At 43.2% G+C, this 15722-nt stretch overlaps 1 protein-coding gene across 1 annotated transcript in view; it reads right to left on the bottom strand.

Annotated features, from left to right (window-relative positions):
- The window catches only part of LOC124036285 (FERM domain-containing protein 4A-like), a 249560-nt gene extending 247404 nt beyond the window's left edge, over nt 1-2156 (bottom strand). The window contains exon 1 of the mRNA XM_046350727.1: nt 1797-2156. Within this exon, the coding sequence (XP_046206683.1) occupies nt 1797-1841 (45 nt within the window). The 5' untranslated portion in view covers nt 1842-2156. The remainder of the gene's footprint in view (nt 1-1796) is intronic.
- Nucleotides 2157-15722: the final 13566 nt, after the last annotated feature.

Here is a 15722-nt window from a genome sequence, read left to right as displayed (position 1 = left end):
TGACCCAAGTTAAACAATTTAAAGGCAATGCTACCAAATACTAATTGAGTGTATGTACACTTCTGACCCATGGTAATGTGATGAAATAAATAAAAGCTGAAATAAATCATTCTCTCTACTATTATTCTGACATTTCATATTCTTAAAATAAAGTAGTGGTACTTACTTACCTAAACAGGGCATTTTTACTAGGATTAAATATCAGTATTTGTGAAAAACTGAGTTTAAATGTATTTGGGTAAGGTGTATGTAAACTTCCAACTTCAACTGTACATGGCAGTTCTGCATGTAAATAGTTAAGTTACATTTTCGGACAAGTGCTCAAAATCTTCATGAAACCAACATATCCTCCTGAGTCCTGATGGGCAAGTGGTTTTGAGACTTAAATGTCAATCCCTGCACACACACACACGCACGCACTCACGCACGCACGCACTCACGCACGCATGCACTCACGCACACACAAACCTCTAAACTGCATAAACATACATTACGATTTCAGATGGGATTGAGCTCTGAACATGACTGTGTGAATATGAATACATCTTCGGATGTAATGAAAACATGTATTACCGAGTTTTGATCAGTTACCAGATAACCACTCTTTATAAATAATACGGAAATAATTACAGTAACATCTTCAATTGATGTGATGTGTTTCTCCACAGAGTCCATGACTGAAGTCACCGTTGAGGTTTATTCATTCATGCATATATTTGAAATACTGTTTGTATGTTTGGACCAGGATGCTAACACTATTTCAAGTCAGTGATTTCGACAGAGGTAAAGATATGCTGCTGCCTATATTTTGACTTATGTTCCACCTTTCTTCCCCTTTCCATCTTCCACTCCCCGACCCCCTTAACGTCCACCCTCACCCCACCCCCCTCCTCCTGTCCAATCCCTGGGCGTGTAACATGGCCTATTGCTATGGCTACAGACAGCTATAACAGGAGGAGATAACAAGTAGTTCAGTGAAGCCCCTCTGGGATGGAGGAAACTGACAAGCACATAGAATTACAATGACTAGAATGGACTATTGCATGTCTAGTGTTTTGTCTCCATTGATTTTATTTCTACTTCTGGCCGGGAAGGCATCTTGAGATGTCACTGTATTTTAAAATGATAAAAATGACATATACAAGCTGCTTTTGTGGTGTTATGAGTTTGTGGGTCGTGTGTGTTCTCCCTCTCATGAGAAAAGTCTGGAGAAAGAGAAGACGACTGCCAAAATCAAGCTCTAGCCAATAATGAACGAGAAAAAAAGAATGCACACACACATACATATCAGCAGCACATTTAGCACATCACCCATCTGGTAACAGTGATATCTGTTCTCCGTGTGATGTCTCATAACCAGCCCACTGCAGAGAGATCCCTGTGAGCACGTGGAGCATTTAGACAAAGCAAGGAAACGTACCCATATTGGGTTGAAGCACAGAAATGTTTGATGAAATGGTACATTGTTTGATGATAATATGATATTACATAACTACTGATTTCTTTATGATAGAAGGTGAGAGATTTGTGGAGGGTGTATAGTAGTGTACATAGGAGCTCATGCAACATCTCCCATTGTGGGGGGACATCTTGCTTCCTGCTTCAGTGACTGTGTGTGTGTGTGTGTGTGTGTGTGTGTGTGTGTGTGTGTGTGTGTGTGTGTGTGTGTGTGTGTGTGTGTGTGTGTGTGTGTGTGTGTGTGTGTGTGTGTGTGTGTGTGTGTGTGTGTGTGTGTGTGTGTGTGTGTGTGTGTGTGTGTGTGTGTGTGTAAAAATACCTGGACCTTTCCTACTCACCATAAGCAAACAGACAGCTGATTCGGGCATGAGTTGGACGGCCATGTTGGGTTCCTGTAGACTGACTGAAGTTCACCAGGGAAAACAATCAGACGCTTCAACAAGAGAGACCTCTCCTCCTCCTCTTCTTCTTCCTCAGAAACCAAGTCTTCACTCAATGAGCACACATCCCTTTGTCCTTACCTTCTGCTTGTTGTTTCTACTCTCTTTTTTCTCAGCAGACTCTCTCCCTCTTCATTCTCACCATGACCCCCTCGAGACCCTCTTCAACTCCTGACACTGAGGCAAAACCGTTACCTCTCCTTCACTCTTCACTTATTTTTCTTCCTCTCCTTCTGTCTTTCTTGTCTTTGATAAGCAGAGAAGACCCCCTCCACTTCAGCTTTGACACGCCCCTCCTGTACAGCCCTCTCCCCCCTGCTGAAACCTCCTGGGATCCCTGTATCTCAGGAGTGTGCCCCCCTCCCTCCTATCCTCCCCTCTTTTATCCTCCCCTCTTCTCTCCCTTAGTTTCTCACAGCACAAAAGCCTGAGAGGCAGCAATACGCTCCTCTCCTCTTGATCTCTTATTTCGTTCCTCTCCAGTCACCACGCGTCTCTGTCTGCGCGTTCTGTCCTGGGACTGTACTGTTTCTGGTCAAGACAACCCCCTCTCTGGCCACGATGTTCCCCCACCTAGAGTGCTCTTTGCTGGGAGAGTAGCAGGAACTCTCCTCCTCTCCTCCACACAGAGACCCAGGATGCTGCAGCAAAGACAGAGCTCACACACACTCACTCATGCTCACGCTGATCCCTGCCTTATAAAGCATGACACGAGAAGAAAGACTGCGAGGGAGAGTGAGGGAGAGCAAGCGTGTGTGAGAGATAGATAGGGAGCTGTAGAGGGAGTCAGCGAGTCACCGGTAAGAGATTTCCATGCTGAGCAGAAAGAGTACAAGGGTGGGAGGAGGGAGAGAGAGAGAGAGAGAGAGCGAGAGAGAGAGAGAGAGAGAGAGAGAGAGAGAGAGAGAGAGAGAGAGAGGGAGCGCGAAAGAGAGAGAGAGGGAGCGCGAGAGAGAGAGAGGGAGCGCGAGAGAGAGAGGGAGCACGAGAGAGAGAGAGGGAGCGCGAGAGAGAGAGAGAGAGGGAGCGCGAGAGAGAGAGAGCAAACCGCGCCTATCGACAACGGCAGATAGTAGATCAGACAATGCAAAGGAGCATGAGAGCAAACACACCTCAGCTCGCTTAATGAATGGGGTGTATACGGCATGTGGTTGTGTGAGTCTGTGGGTGCAAGTGTGTGTGTGTGTGTGTGTGTGTGTGTGTGTGTGTGTGTGTGTGTGTGTGTGTGTGTGTGTGTGTGTGTGTGTGTGTGTGTGTGTGTGTGTGTGTGTGTGTGTGTGTGTGTGTGTGTGTGTGTGTGTGTGTGTGTGTTAACACCACTTTAGCCATAGAGTATCAACAAGTAAAATCACCTGTTTTCAGATGTCTTGTAAGAGATGACTGACAGCAGCATGGCAGATAAATCATTCAGATAAAAACACTGTCTCAGCATGGCTTTTGTTCTCTCTCTGGAGGGGGATAAAGAGTGTGCATATGGTTACAGTGGTAACAGTGAGAACTGAACACTGTACAGTATTACTGTCGTCTGTTGCAGCCATGAGTCTCAGTATTATTTAACTGGTGTATAAAACTGACTCAAATTAAGATCCTGCATTTGTAGGGGAGAGTGGGGTAACTTGAGCCACCCTTGTTTCTGGAGAACCATACACAAAATGTTTCATTTGACCAAATATTTAGGGAGAAGTCATCATTTCATGGAGTCTGTTATTTATTGGAGTTTGGTCCAAAAAACTTTTCACCAAATAAATCAAATTAATGTATAGTGTTAGAGACTTCATGATGCTTGCATCTAAACCAAAGTAATGTCAAGATTGTTCTATATATCAATTGGGGTCTCTGTAAGCTTCAATATGAGCTTCAATATGAGGTCCTAAACCTAGCATGAAAGTGCATCATTGTAGCTGTGTGGGCTGTGTGGGCTAATAGTCTAAATGTTTGTCTTGGGGTAGGGAGTGTCAATAGCTATGGGGTAACTTGAACCAATGGTTGAACCAATGGCAAGCGTTGTCTTCACAGGCGTAATGCCAGGCATTATTGCTGGGATATGAAGCAACAAAAAGGCCAATGTTGAAAACAATTTTAAAAAACAAAGTGTTGGTTAAGTGATTGTGATTGTGTTAAATTGTGTTTGGGAAATAAATATAGACATGGTTTTAAAAAGGTAGTGGTCATATTTAATTCCGTATAGGAATTGGTAGTCGGCTTAACCTGGGGTAAGTTGTGCCAAGAGAGCTTTATTTTCAAAACTATAATGTTTAAATGAATTCTGATTCACAACATCCTGAAACATATGTAGACATCTTTGTTAGAAAGAGTACTACATTTCCCTTAACAGAGTGATGCTGAACGTAAAATATGTCTCCACTTCCCCCTACTATACTTTATTTATTTCATTTGTTGTTATGAGGGAAGTATTCTGAAATATAGTTTACCAAGCTAGCAATTACTACACATTTGAAGTAGCTATACTAAAGCTACCCTTAACTAAAATTACTTTGAAAAAGCAGTTGACTACATTCAAACTACTTTGTGATACAGTGCAGTCGGAAAGTATTGAGACTTTTTCCATATTTTGTTAAGTTACAGCCTTATTATAAAATTGATTAAATGTGTTTTCCCCCCTCATCAATCTACACACAATACCCCATAATGACACAGTAAAAACAGGTTTTTAGAAATGTTAGAAAAAAACTGAAATATCACATTTACAGAAGTTTTCAGACCATTTACTCAGCACCTTTGGCAGTGATTACAACCTTGAGTCTTCTTGGGTGTGACACTACAAGCTTGGCACACCTGTATTTGGGGAGTTTCTCCCATTCCTCTCTGCAGATCCTCTCAAGCTCTGTCAGGTTGGATGGGGAGCGTAGCTGCACGGCTTTTCTCAGGTCTCTCCAGAGCAGTTCGATCGGGTTCAAGTCCAGACTCTGGCTGGGCCACTCAAAGACATTCAGAGACTTGTCTCAAAGCCAGTCCTGTCTTGGCTGTGTGCTTAGGGTCATTGTCCTGTTGGAGGGTGAACCTTTGCCCCAGCCTGAGGTCCTGAGCCATCTGAAGCAGGTTTTCATCAAAGAACTCTCTGTACTTTGATCCATTCATCTTTCCCTCGATCCTGACTAGTCTCCAACTCACTGCCACCGGAATACATCCCCACATCACGATGCTGCTGCCACCATCATGCTTCAGCATAGGGATGGTTCCAGGTTTCCTCCAGATGTGACGCTTGGCATTCAGACCAATGAGTTCAATCTTGGTTTCATCAGACCAGAGAATCTTGTTTCTCATGATCTGAGAGTCCTTTAGGTGCCTCTTGGCACTGTGTTCTTGGTGACCTTTAATGCTGCAGAAATGTTTTGTCACCCTTCCCCAGATCTGTGCCTTGACACAATCCTGTCTCAGAGCTCTACGGACAATTCCTTCGATCTCATGGCTTGCTTTTTGCTCTGACATGCACTGTCAAAAGTGGGACCTTTCAAAATAATCTCCAATCAATTGAATTTACCACAGGTGGACTCCAATCAAGTTATAGAAACATCTCAAGAATTATCAATGGAAACAGGATGCACCTGAGCTCAATTTCAAGTCTCATAGTAAAGGGTCTGAAAATGTATTTCTAATACATTTGCAGAAATTTCTAGAACTTGTTTTCACCTCGTCATAATGGGGTATTGTGTGTAGATTGATGAAGAAAAAAAAATGTTTCATTAATTGTATAATAAGGCTGCAACGTAACAAAATGTGGAAAAAGTCATTGGTTCTGAATACATTCTGAATACACTGTAAATCACCATACAGTATCTAAATCTGAAATGTCATGGACTACAAATTGCAAAATAGTTCACTCTTGAGTCAGATGTTAACAGAATGTGTAATTAGGCCTATTTAACACAAACACAAAAACTTTCATGTGAGAATTAGGCAGGTCTGATGCCCATATAATTTATTTTTTAAAGTAGTGTATAGTTCCAGTTCTATACCGCCACATGGCAAGAAAAGTAATTAACTACTGAAATTGTCATGTTTTGTCATTGATTATCATGCCTTGTCCCTGTTCTTCTCCTTCTATTCGTTTCCCTCTGCTGGTCTTATTAGGTTCTTTCCCTCTTTCTATCCCTCTCTCTCCCCCTCCCTCTCTCACTCTCCCGCTCTCTCTTCTCTCTATCGTTCCGTTCCTGCTCCCAGCTGTTCCTATTCCCCCTAATCAATCATTTAGTCTTCCCACACCTGTTCCCGATCCTTTTCCCTGATTAGAGTCCCTATTTCTCTCCTTGTTATTCGTTTCTGCCCTGTCGGTTCCTTGTCTAGAATTCACCGTGCTGTGTTTGTGTATCGCCCTGTCGTGTCGTGTTTTCCTCAGATGCTGCGTGGTGAGCAGGTGTCTGAGTCTGTTTGGTTCAAGTGCCTTCCCGAGGCAACCTGCTGTTCACCTGCTGTTCAAGATCGAGTCTCCAGTTTGTCCTCGTCATTTCGAGTGAAAGTTGTGTTTTTTGATTGTATTTACTTTACTGGATTAAAGACTCTGTTTTCGCCAAGTCGCTTTTGGGTCCTCTTTCACCTGCATGACAGAAATAAATCCATTTAGTCTTTCCCGCTCTTTCTCAGTCCACACCCCCTTTCCTTTGTCCACCAAGCCATCATATCGGTTTAGCCCACAAGGGAATGTTCCCTATCATTGTTAGTAACCAATATCTACTGTTGGTTTGTTTATGCATTTCTGTGATCATTTAGACAGTCAGTAAATAAATGATTAAGCCAATTGGTGTGTAGATGATTTATAGTAAATGCTGGGTTCGTGCAGATAACCAACATTCAGATGAGACTGACGTGAGGTAAAGAATAATTCATTAATAGAAGACTAATTGATCAGATATAAAATATCTGAAGAGTTATATTCGGAAAAGTTTAACTTTGTAATCTGAAGAGTTTCTGTGATGCCCTGACTTCCTAGTTAATTAAATTAGCATGTAATATTAATTACAGAGAATTGATTTGATAAAATAAGTCTTCATCTTTAATGATGCCAAAGACACAACAATACTTACACAAATGACTGATGATTGGCTGAGAGAAATTGATAATAAACAGATTGTGGGGGCTGTTTTATTAGACTTCAGTGGGGCTTTTGATTTTATCGATCATAGTCTGCTTCTGGAAAAACGTATGTGTTATGGCTTTACACACCCTACTATTTTGTGGATAAAGAGTTACCTGTCTAACAGAACACAGAGGGTGTTCTTTATTGGAAGCCTCTCCAACATAATCCTGGTAGAATCGGAAATTCCCCAGGGCAGCTGCCGAGGCCCCAATCTTTACTAACGACATGCCACTGGCTTAGAGTAAAGCCAGTTTGTCTATGTATGCGGATGACTCAACACTACGCACCTCAGGTACTACAGCAACTGAAATGACTGCAACACTTAACAAAGAGCTACAGTTAGTTTCATAATGGGTGGCAAGGAATAAGTTATATGGCATAATGTGTGGCAAGGAATAAGTCTTTCAAAAACTGAAAGCAACTGTATTTGGGACAGATAATTCACAAAATCCTAAACTTCAACAAAATGTTGTAATAAATAATGTGGAAATTGAGCAAGGTGAGGTGACTAAACTGCTTGTAGTAACACTGGATTGTATACTGCCATGGTCAAAACATATTGATACAACAGTAGCTAAACTCGGGAGAAGTTTGTCCATAAAAAGCACTGCTCTACCTTCTTAACAGCACTATCAACAAGGCAGGTCCTACAGGCTCTAGTTTTGTTGCACCTGGACTACTGTTCAGTCGCGTGGTCAGGTGCCACAAAAAGGGACTTGTGAAAATTGAAATTGAAATTGGCTCAGAACAGGGCAGCACGGCTGGCCCTTGGATGTACACAAAGAGCAAACATTAATAATATATATATATATTTTATTTATTTATTATTTAACCTTTATTTAACTAGGCAAGCCAGTTAAGAACAAATTCTTATTTACAATGACGGCCTACCCCGGCCAAACCTGGACGACCATCTTGTCAGCAATTAAAATCTCAGAAGTGGGTTTGACCGAAACTTGACCTTTCATCACAAGTATAGGGTCATCCAAGGCGAACGAGTACAAGCATATTCTGACAAGTGACTGTTTTCATCAGGCCTGTGGCAGCCTTGTGTTCTCAGGAAACCAGTAATATTCTCAGAACCTCAGATAGTCAGGTAGGGCCCAGACAGAAGGAGTATGAACATAGGCGGTTTCCGCCTTCTGATAGATTCTGAATGGCACAACACTCAAAACAGATGTTAACGCACACAGAGGTCTCCTGAAGAGGAGACCTTACAGAATATCATAACACAATTTATTAACCCTTTAAAATGTATGAGGTCTTGGGTTAAATTATATAAGATACTTGTATGTTCATGAATGTTTAATATTTTGATTATTCACTTGAATTGTGCGCCCTCCAATTTCACCAGATGTTGTTGGCTGATGTCCTGCTAGCGGGACGCCTATACCCATTAACCCCTTCATTCTCCCCTCTGAGACCACCAGGCCTCAACAAAAGCGAAGTAACTCAAGCATAGTGATTATAAGAATCAGCCAGAAAAGGTGCATTAGATTGCAAGCAATCCTCGGGAGATTGAGGATAGAAATAAGGGTCTAGAGGATGAGGAACATGAAGCATTAACATGCCTGGCATAGCCGTATGAAGTACACATATGCCAGCTGCACAGATGCACAAATGCAAATGAACAAAACGATCAGTGGGAGCAGTAATGGAACCAAAATGGTAAACAATTGAAATATTTCCTAGTTTATCTTTCAGCCACCCAAATGGGAACCAGGAGTCTTCTCCTGTGGGGGTGTAGGTATCAGCCAACTGTAAAGGAACGTTCATTGGATGGCCAGTTAAGAGCTCATGTGGGTTAAGCCCTGTCCAGCAGTTTATGCTACCAGAGAGAGTACCAGCTGGTGGAGGATACTAGTCAAGTCTTGACTATACAACCAAAGACAGTACAGTATAACCCCTTATTTTTGTTGACACAATACTACCTCTATACTCCCATTGATTTCTGTGGGTTACCTTCAAATGAGATAAAAACGGAGGACGCCATCGTGTTTGTGAGAGTCTTCCCTTTCCATAGAGTGGTCATAATAGTTTGTAGGCTAAACCGGTCGAATGTTTTTGTGAGAAGACCATTTTCGGGATGCCTTATGGTCTGACATATACAACTGTAGCTCAGCCAGGTGAATGCTTTGGATTGAGACACAGCCCATTAAAATAAACTGATATCTCCAGCTTAAACTGACATATTTTTTACAAGGATTCTTTTGTTATGTTTCTTAGATGGTTGTGCCTTTAGATGAAAAAATAAATAAAAATGTTCACGTCTCTCAAGGACTTCTCGAACCCCAAACAACCCACCCCGGCCTGGTCTGCTTGGTCTGCTTGACAAGCGTTCTTGGAAGTCTCACGATGTTGCGCCTGGGTTTAGAAACTCTATGGTACAACTGTAACTCCAACCCCTTTGACTTCGCCCACTAACAAACAGTAGGTGTTGGAAACAAGAATTTATAGACTGAAGTGATTTTAGAAACAAGTGAGCTACGGGGAACATCATCTCTCAGACACAGTCACAGGTATATGGTAAGTACCTCAGAGTATAATGGTTTTGACCCTTGCCTGTCCTGATTCCGAGCCTGCCTGCCTGACCACACTGCCTGCCCCTGACCCTGCCTGCCTGCCGACCTGTACCTTTGCCCCCCTCTGGATTACCGACCTCTGCCATTACCCTGACCCTGAGCCTGCCTGCCGACCTGTACCTTTGCCCCCCTCTGGATTACTGACCTCTGCCATTACCCTGACCCTGAGCCTGCCTGCCACCCGGTACTGTTGCCCCACCTCTGGATTACTGACCTCTGCCATTACCCTGACCCTGAGCCTGCCTGCCGACCTGTACCTTTGACCCCCTCTGGATTACCGACCTCTGCCATTACCCTGACCCTGAGCCTGCCTGCCACCCGGTACTGTTGCCCCACCTCTGGATTACCGACCTCTGCCATTACTTTGACCCTGAGCCTGCCTGCCACCCGGTACTGTTGCCCCACCTCTGGATTACCGACCTCTGCCATTACCTTGACCCTGAGCCTGCCTGCCGACCTGTACTGTTGCCCCACCTCTGGATTACCGACCTCTGCCATTACCTTGACCCTGAGCCTGCCTGCCACCCGGTACTGTTGCCCCACCTCTGGATTACCGACCTCTGCCATTACCTTGACCCTGAGCCTGCCTGCCACCCGGTACTGTTGCCCCACCTCTGGATTACCGACCTCTGCCATTACCTTGACCCTGAGCCTGCCTGCCACCCGGTACTGTTGCCCCACCTCTGGATTACCGACCTCTGCCTGACCTGTCTATTGCCTGACCCTGTTGGAATATTAAACATTTGTGTATTCGACGTGGTCTGCATCTGGGTCTTACCTTCATAGCTGATAATTATATTAGTATTATTTTTAGATAAGATTTCTGAAAACCTTTCTACAGCATTCTGCCCATGTATCACATGTTTCTGCCCATGTTTACATTTTAAACATTTTATTATGACCCAATAGTAAAGTGTCAGCCATGTGGTAAGTGTTCAGGACCAAGTGTTGGATGGGGTGTTTCTACTCTGTCTAACTGACTAAAGGCGCTCTGCATTCTCTGGAAAAGCCCTTTGTAAACACAAATCATCACTATTTTGTATACATTGTTACTGTCTTCTCTCAGTTTAGAGACCAGCAGCCATTACAGTTAAATAAAGGTTAAATAAAAAATACAGACCTGTACATAAAAAACAAACGCGTAGTCCTGTAGTAACTCCTGTCACCACCAGAGGGCCCTAATTGATCTGATTATTTACAGTGGAAAATAATTTCCATTTATCCAAAGACATGCCTTCGTAAGTGTGATTGTTTTCACCTGAGAATAGAACCGTTGTATTTGTTGAAGCCTGCAAACCTAAGCTGTGTAATGAATGCTGTTGTAAGAGTTTGTATATCTCTATCTACAACAACAGTTCGCTTAAAGCAACAGCTCCCTATTTCATTACATTTACATTACATTTAAGTCATTTAGCAGACGCTCTTTTACAGAGCGACTTACAAATTGGTTACAGGCTTGTCTTACACTAACAGCTGATTATGGAAACCTGGGCCCGTATCCAAAAAGCATCTCAAAAAATGTCCAAGGAATCCTGTTTGAAGACCGTTTTAAGACCGCAAAAAGTCCCAGCTCAGAGTAGGTTTCAGGGTGACGTTAAGATACTGCCCACAGTCAACTCATAAAAGTTTATCTCTGTTGGTAATCACAACCGTTTGATGTACCACTAAGGAAAGATAGTGATGAAGCTCATAGACGTTGTTGCAAATGATGGGGAATAACCAATTGCAAATGGCCAGCTGTGAATTTATTATACAAGAGACAAATTTCACAAATTCTACAGCACAAAGGCAGAGTCATGTCTTAAGTATAAAACTAATAATGACTCAATAATCCATGCTTTCTGGGAATGCTATAATGTCCAAAAGTTATGGACGGAGCTAGACAGTTGGCTGTCAGAAGTATTACAATGTAAACTTACTTTTAATCCATCTGTCTGCATATTTCTGTCACACCTGTTCCCGCTCGCCCTTCATTACTCACACCTGTCACCAACATTACGCACAGCTGTGCAATATTGGCCTCACCTGGACTACATTACTTTGTTGATTACCCCCTCTATATTTTAAATGTAACCTTTATTTTATTAACTAGGCAAGTCAGTTAAGAACATATTCTTATTTGCAATGATGAGGCCTACCAGGGCCAAATCTTGATGATGCTGGGCCAATTGTGCGCCACCCTATGGGACTCCCAATCACGGCTGGATGTGATAAAGCCTGTATCTGTCTGCTCCTGTCTGTAATGGCGTTCGTCTGTTGAAGGAGAAGCCGACCAAAATGCAGCGTGGTGGTTACTCATGTTCTTTAATGAAATTGAACGATACATGAATTAACTAAATATATATATTTTTAAACAAACGGAACCTGAAAACCTATACAGCATGTCTGGTGAACAACTACACAGAGACAGGAACAATCACCCACAAACACACAGTGAAACCTAGGCTACCTAAATATGGATCCCAATCAGAGACAACGAGAATCACCTGACTCTGATTGAGAACCGCCTCAGGCAGCCAAGCCTATGCTAGACACCCCTACTCAGCCGCAATCCCAATGCCTACAAAACCCCAATACGAAACACAACAAAATAAACCCATGTCACACCCTGGCCTGACCAAATATATAACGAAAACACAAAATACTAAGACCAAGGCGTGACACTGTCTTTGTTCCCTGTGTCAGCGTTGATGTTATTTTTCCCCAGACGCTGTTCCTATTCTGTTTCATGTCCGTGTTTCATTAAATGTCCACTCCATGTACCTGCTTCTCGTCTCCATTGAGATACATTGTCGACCAAGAAAAACATAGTGGATGGGAGTGTGGGAGTGTGATGTAAAATTGCACAACTAGGGTGGCACAGCGGTCTAAGGCACTGCAGTGTTTGAGGCGTCACTACAGATCCGGATTCGATCCTGGGCTGTGTCACAGCTGGCCGTGACTGGGAGACCCATGAGGTGGCGCACAATTGGCTCAGCGTCGTCCTGGTTAGGGGAGGGTTTTGGCCAGGATGTCCTTGTCCCATCGTGCTCTAGTGACTCCTGTGGAGGTTGTCGGTTGGACGGTGTTTCCTCTGACACATTGGTGCCGCTGGCTTCCGGGTTAAGCAAGCACTGTGTCGCAGCGCGGCTTGGCAGGGTCTTGTTTTGGAGGACGCATGGCTCTCGACCTTCGTCTCTCCCGAGTCCATACGTGAGTTGAGCGATGGGAAAAGACTGTAACTACCAATTGCATAGCCTGCCGAATCATGTCGTAATCAAAGAAGTGTGAAGCAAATCAACATATATTTATATTTGATATTCTTCAAAGTAGCCGCCCTTCGCCTTGATGATAGCTTTGCACACTCTTGGAATTCTCTCAACCAGCTTCATTAGGATGCATTTCAATTAATAGGTGTGCTTTGTTAAAAGTGCATTTGTGGAATTTATTTCCTTCTTAAGGCGTTTGAGCCAATCAGTTGTGTTGTGACTAGGTAGGGGTGGTATACAGAAGATAAACCCTATTTGGTAAAATACCAAGTCCATATTATGGCAAGAACAGCAAAAAAAGCAAAGAGAAATGACAGTCCATCATTACTTTAAGACATGAAGGTCAGTCTGTCTGGAAAATGTCAAGAACTTTGACGTTTCTTCAAGTGCAGCCTCAAAAACAATCAAGCTCTATGATGAAACTGGCTCATATGAGGACCGCCACAGGATAGGAAGACCCAGAGTTCCCTCTGCTGCAGAGGATAAGTTTATTAGTTGCAAATTAACTAATTAATTAAGTTAACTGCACCTCAGATTGCAGCCCAAATAAATGCTTCACAGAGATCAAGTAACAGACACATCTCAACATCAACTGTTCAGAGGAGACTGCGTGAGTCAGGCCTTCATAGTCGAATTTCTGCAAAGAAACCACTACTAAAGGACACCAATAATAAGAAGAGACTTGCTTGGGCCAACAAACACGAGCAATGGACATTAGACCGGTAGAAATCTGTCCTTTGGTCTGATGAGTCCAAATTTGAGATTTTTTGGTTCCAACCGCTGTGCCTTTGTGAGATGCAGAGTGGGGGAACGGTGTGATGGTGCTTGGCTGGTGACACTGTCAGTGATTTATTTAGAATTCAAGGCACACTTTACCAGCATGGCTGCCACAGCATTCTGCAGCAATATGCCATCCCATCTGGTTTTGCGCTTAGTGGGACTATCATTTGTTTTTCAACAGGACAATGACCCAACACACCTCCAGGCTGTGTAAGGGCTATTTGACCAAGATTGAGTGATGTAATGCTGTATCAGATGACATGGCCTCCACAATTACCCAACCTCAACTCAATTGAGATGGTTTGGGATGAGTTGGACCGCAGAGTGAAGGAAAAGCAGTCAACAAGTGCTCAGCATATGTGGAAACTCCTTCAAGACTGTTGGAAAAGCATTCCAGGTGAAGCTGGTTGAGATAATGCCAAGAGTGTGCATAGCTGTCATCAAGGAAGTGGTGGCTACTTTCAAGAATCTCAAATCTCATAAAATTTTGGGATTTGTTTGACACTTTTTTGGTAACTACGTGAATCCATATGTGTTATTTCATAGTTTTGATGTCTCATTCTCCAATGTAGAAAATACAAAAAAAATAAGAAAAATCCTTCAATGAGTAGGTGTGTCCAACCTTTTGACTGGTTCAGTATATATAAGCACATTTTGAAGAACGACACACAGAGGAGTGTGAGCAGTTAAATGATATTTATTTAAAATAAGATGTTAAATCTGCAGAGGGACAGAGGAGAGGATTGTCTTACAATCTTACCCAGAGATTCAGAGAAGCACATAAACGAAGCATAGAACCAAATGCAATGATTGGAAAAGTTGGCTCCCATGTCCACTTACTTCCTGGTACATGACGTCATCTCTGCCGACCTCACATCCAAAATAAGACTCATTTAATATCTCCTTTATTCCTTAAAAAAATCTATTTATTATAATTATAGAAATAAAAGACTACTTGCACACTTTGGGGAGTTCTAGTATTGCTTCAAATAGCATTAGCTGAAGAAGTGGCATGTTTAAAATTTTAAAAACTATCTGGGTGTTTTTTTCACACAACCACACACTTGTCCTCTCCTGAGGGATATACTACAAAGTAGGATCAATGACTTGGCCAGCTAACTTGCCCAAATATTCTGAAATAACTTAATTTTTTTAATCCTTTTGAAATGGCATGCTCTAATTGACTTAACAACCAAAAACACATATCTAAAATTAGAATTCCTTAATGAACCAGAAAATGGAAGTTATGTCTGGTTGTTTATCAAAGTTAGCTGGCTGACTCATTGATCCTCTTTGTAGTACATCCCTCTGTTCACACTCCACACACTGAGCTGTAAAACTCATCTGAGATATCTATATCTCCCTACATGGGGCTAAAATACTAAAAACATAAACATAAATAACAACAGTACATTCATTTGGCATTTTTACAAAACACAGCTTCAAGAGTCCATCCAGTGTCCGCTTTTCTATTCTGGGTTCTGATAATGAAAACAACAACAACATAAAGGAGAGCTTTCTGTGGCTGGAGAGAAGGGTGGACAGGAGACAGAGGGTGGACAGGAGACAGAGGGTGGACAGGAGACAGAGGGTGGACAGGAGACAGAGGGTGGACAGGAGACAGAGGGGAAGACAGGAGACAGAGGGTGGACAGGAGACAGGAGACAGAGGGTGGACAGGAGACAGGAGACAGAGGGTGGACAGGAGACAGAGGGGAAGACAGGAGACAGAGGGTGGACAGGAGACAGAGGGTGGACAGGAGACAGAGGGTGGACAGGAGACAGAGGGGAAGACAGGAGACAGAGGGTGGACTGGAGACAGAGGGTGGACTGGAGACAGAGGGTGGACAGGAGACAGAGGGGAAGACAGGAGACAGAGGGTGGACAGGAGACAGAGGGTGGACAGGAGACAGAGGGTGGACAGGAGACAGAGGGGAAGACAGGAGACAGAGGATGGACAGGAGACAGAGGGTGGACAGGAGACAGAGGGTGGACAGGAGACAGAGGAGAAGACAGGAGACAGAGGGTGGACAGGAGACAGAGGGGAAGACAGGAGACAGAGGGTGGACAGGAGACAGAGGGTGGACAGGAGACAGAGGGTGAACAGGAGACAGAGGGTG

The sequence above is a fragment of the Oncorhynchus gorbuscha genome, linkage group LG01 (assembly GCF_021184085.1).
Source record: "Oncorhynchus gorbuscha isolate QuinsamMale2020 ecotype Even-year linkage group LG01, OgorEven_v1.0, whole genome shotgun sequence".
NCBI lineage: Eukaryota > Metazoa > Chordata > Actinopteri > Salmoniformes > Salmonidae > Oncorhynchus > Oncorhynchus gorbuscha.
The sequence above is the reverse complement of the archived record's forward strand: the minus strand, read 5'-3'. Positions and strand labels throughout refer to the sequence as shown.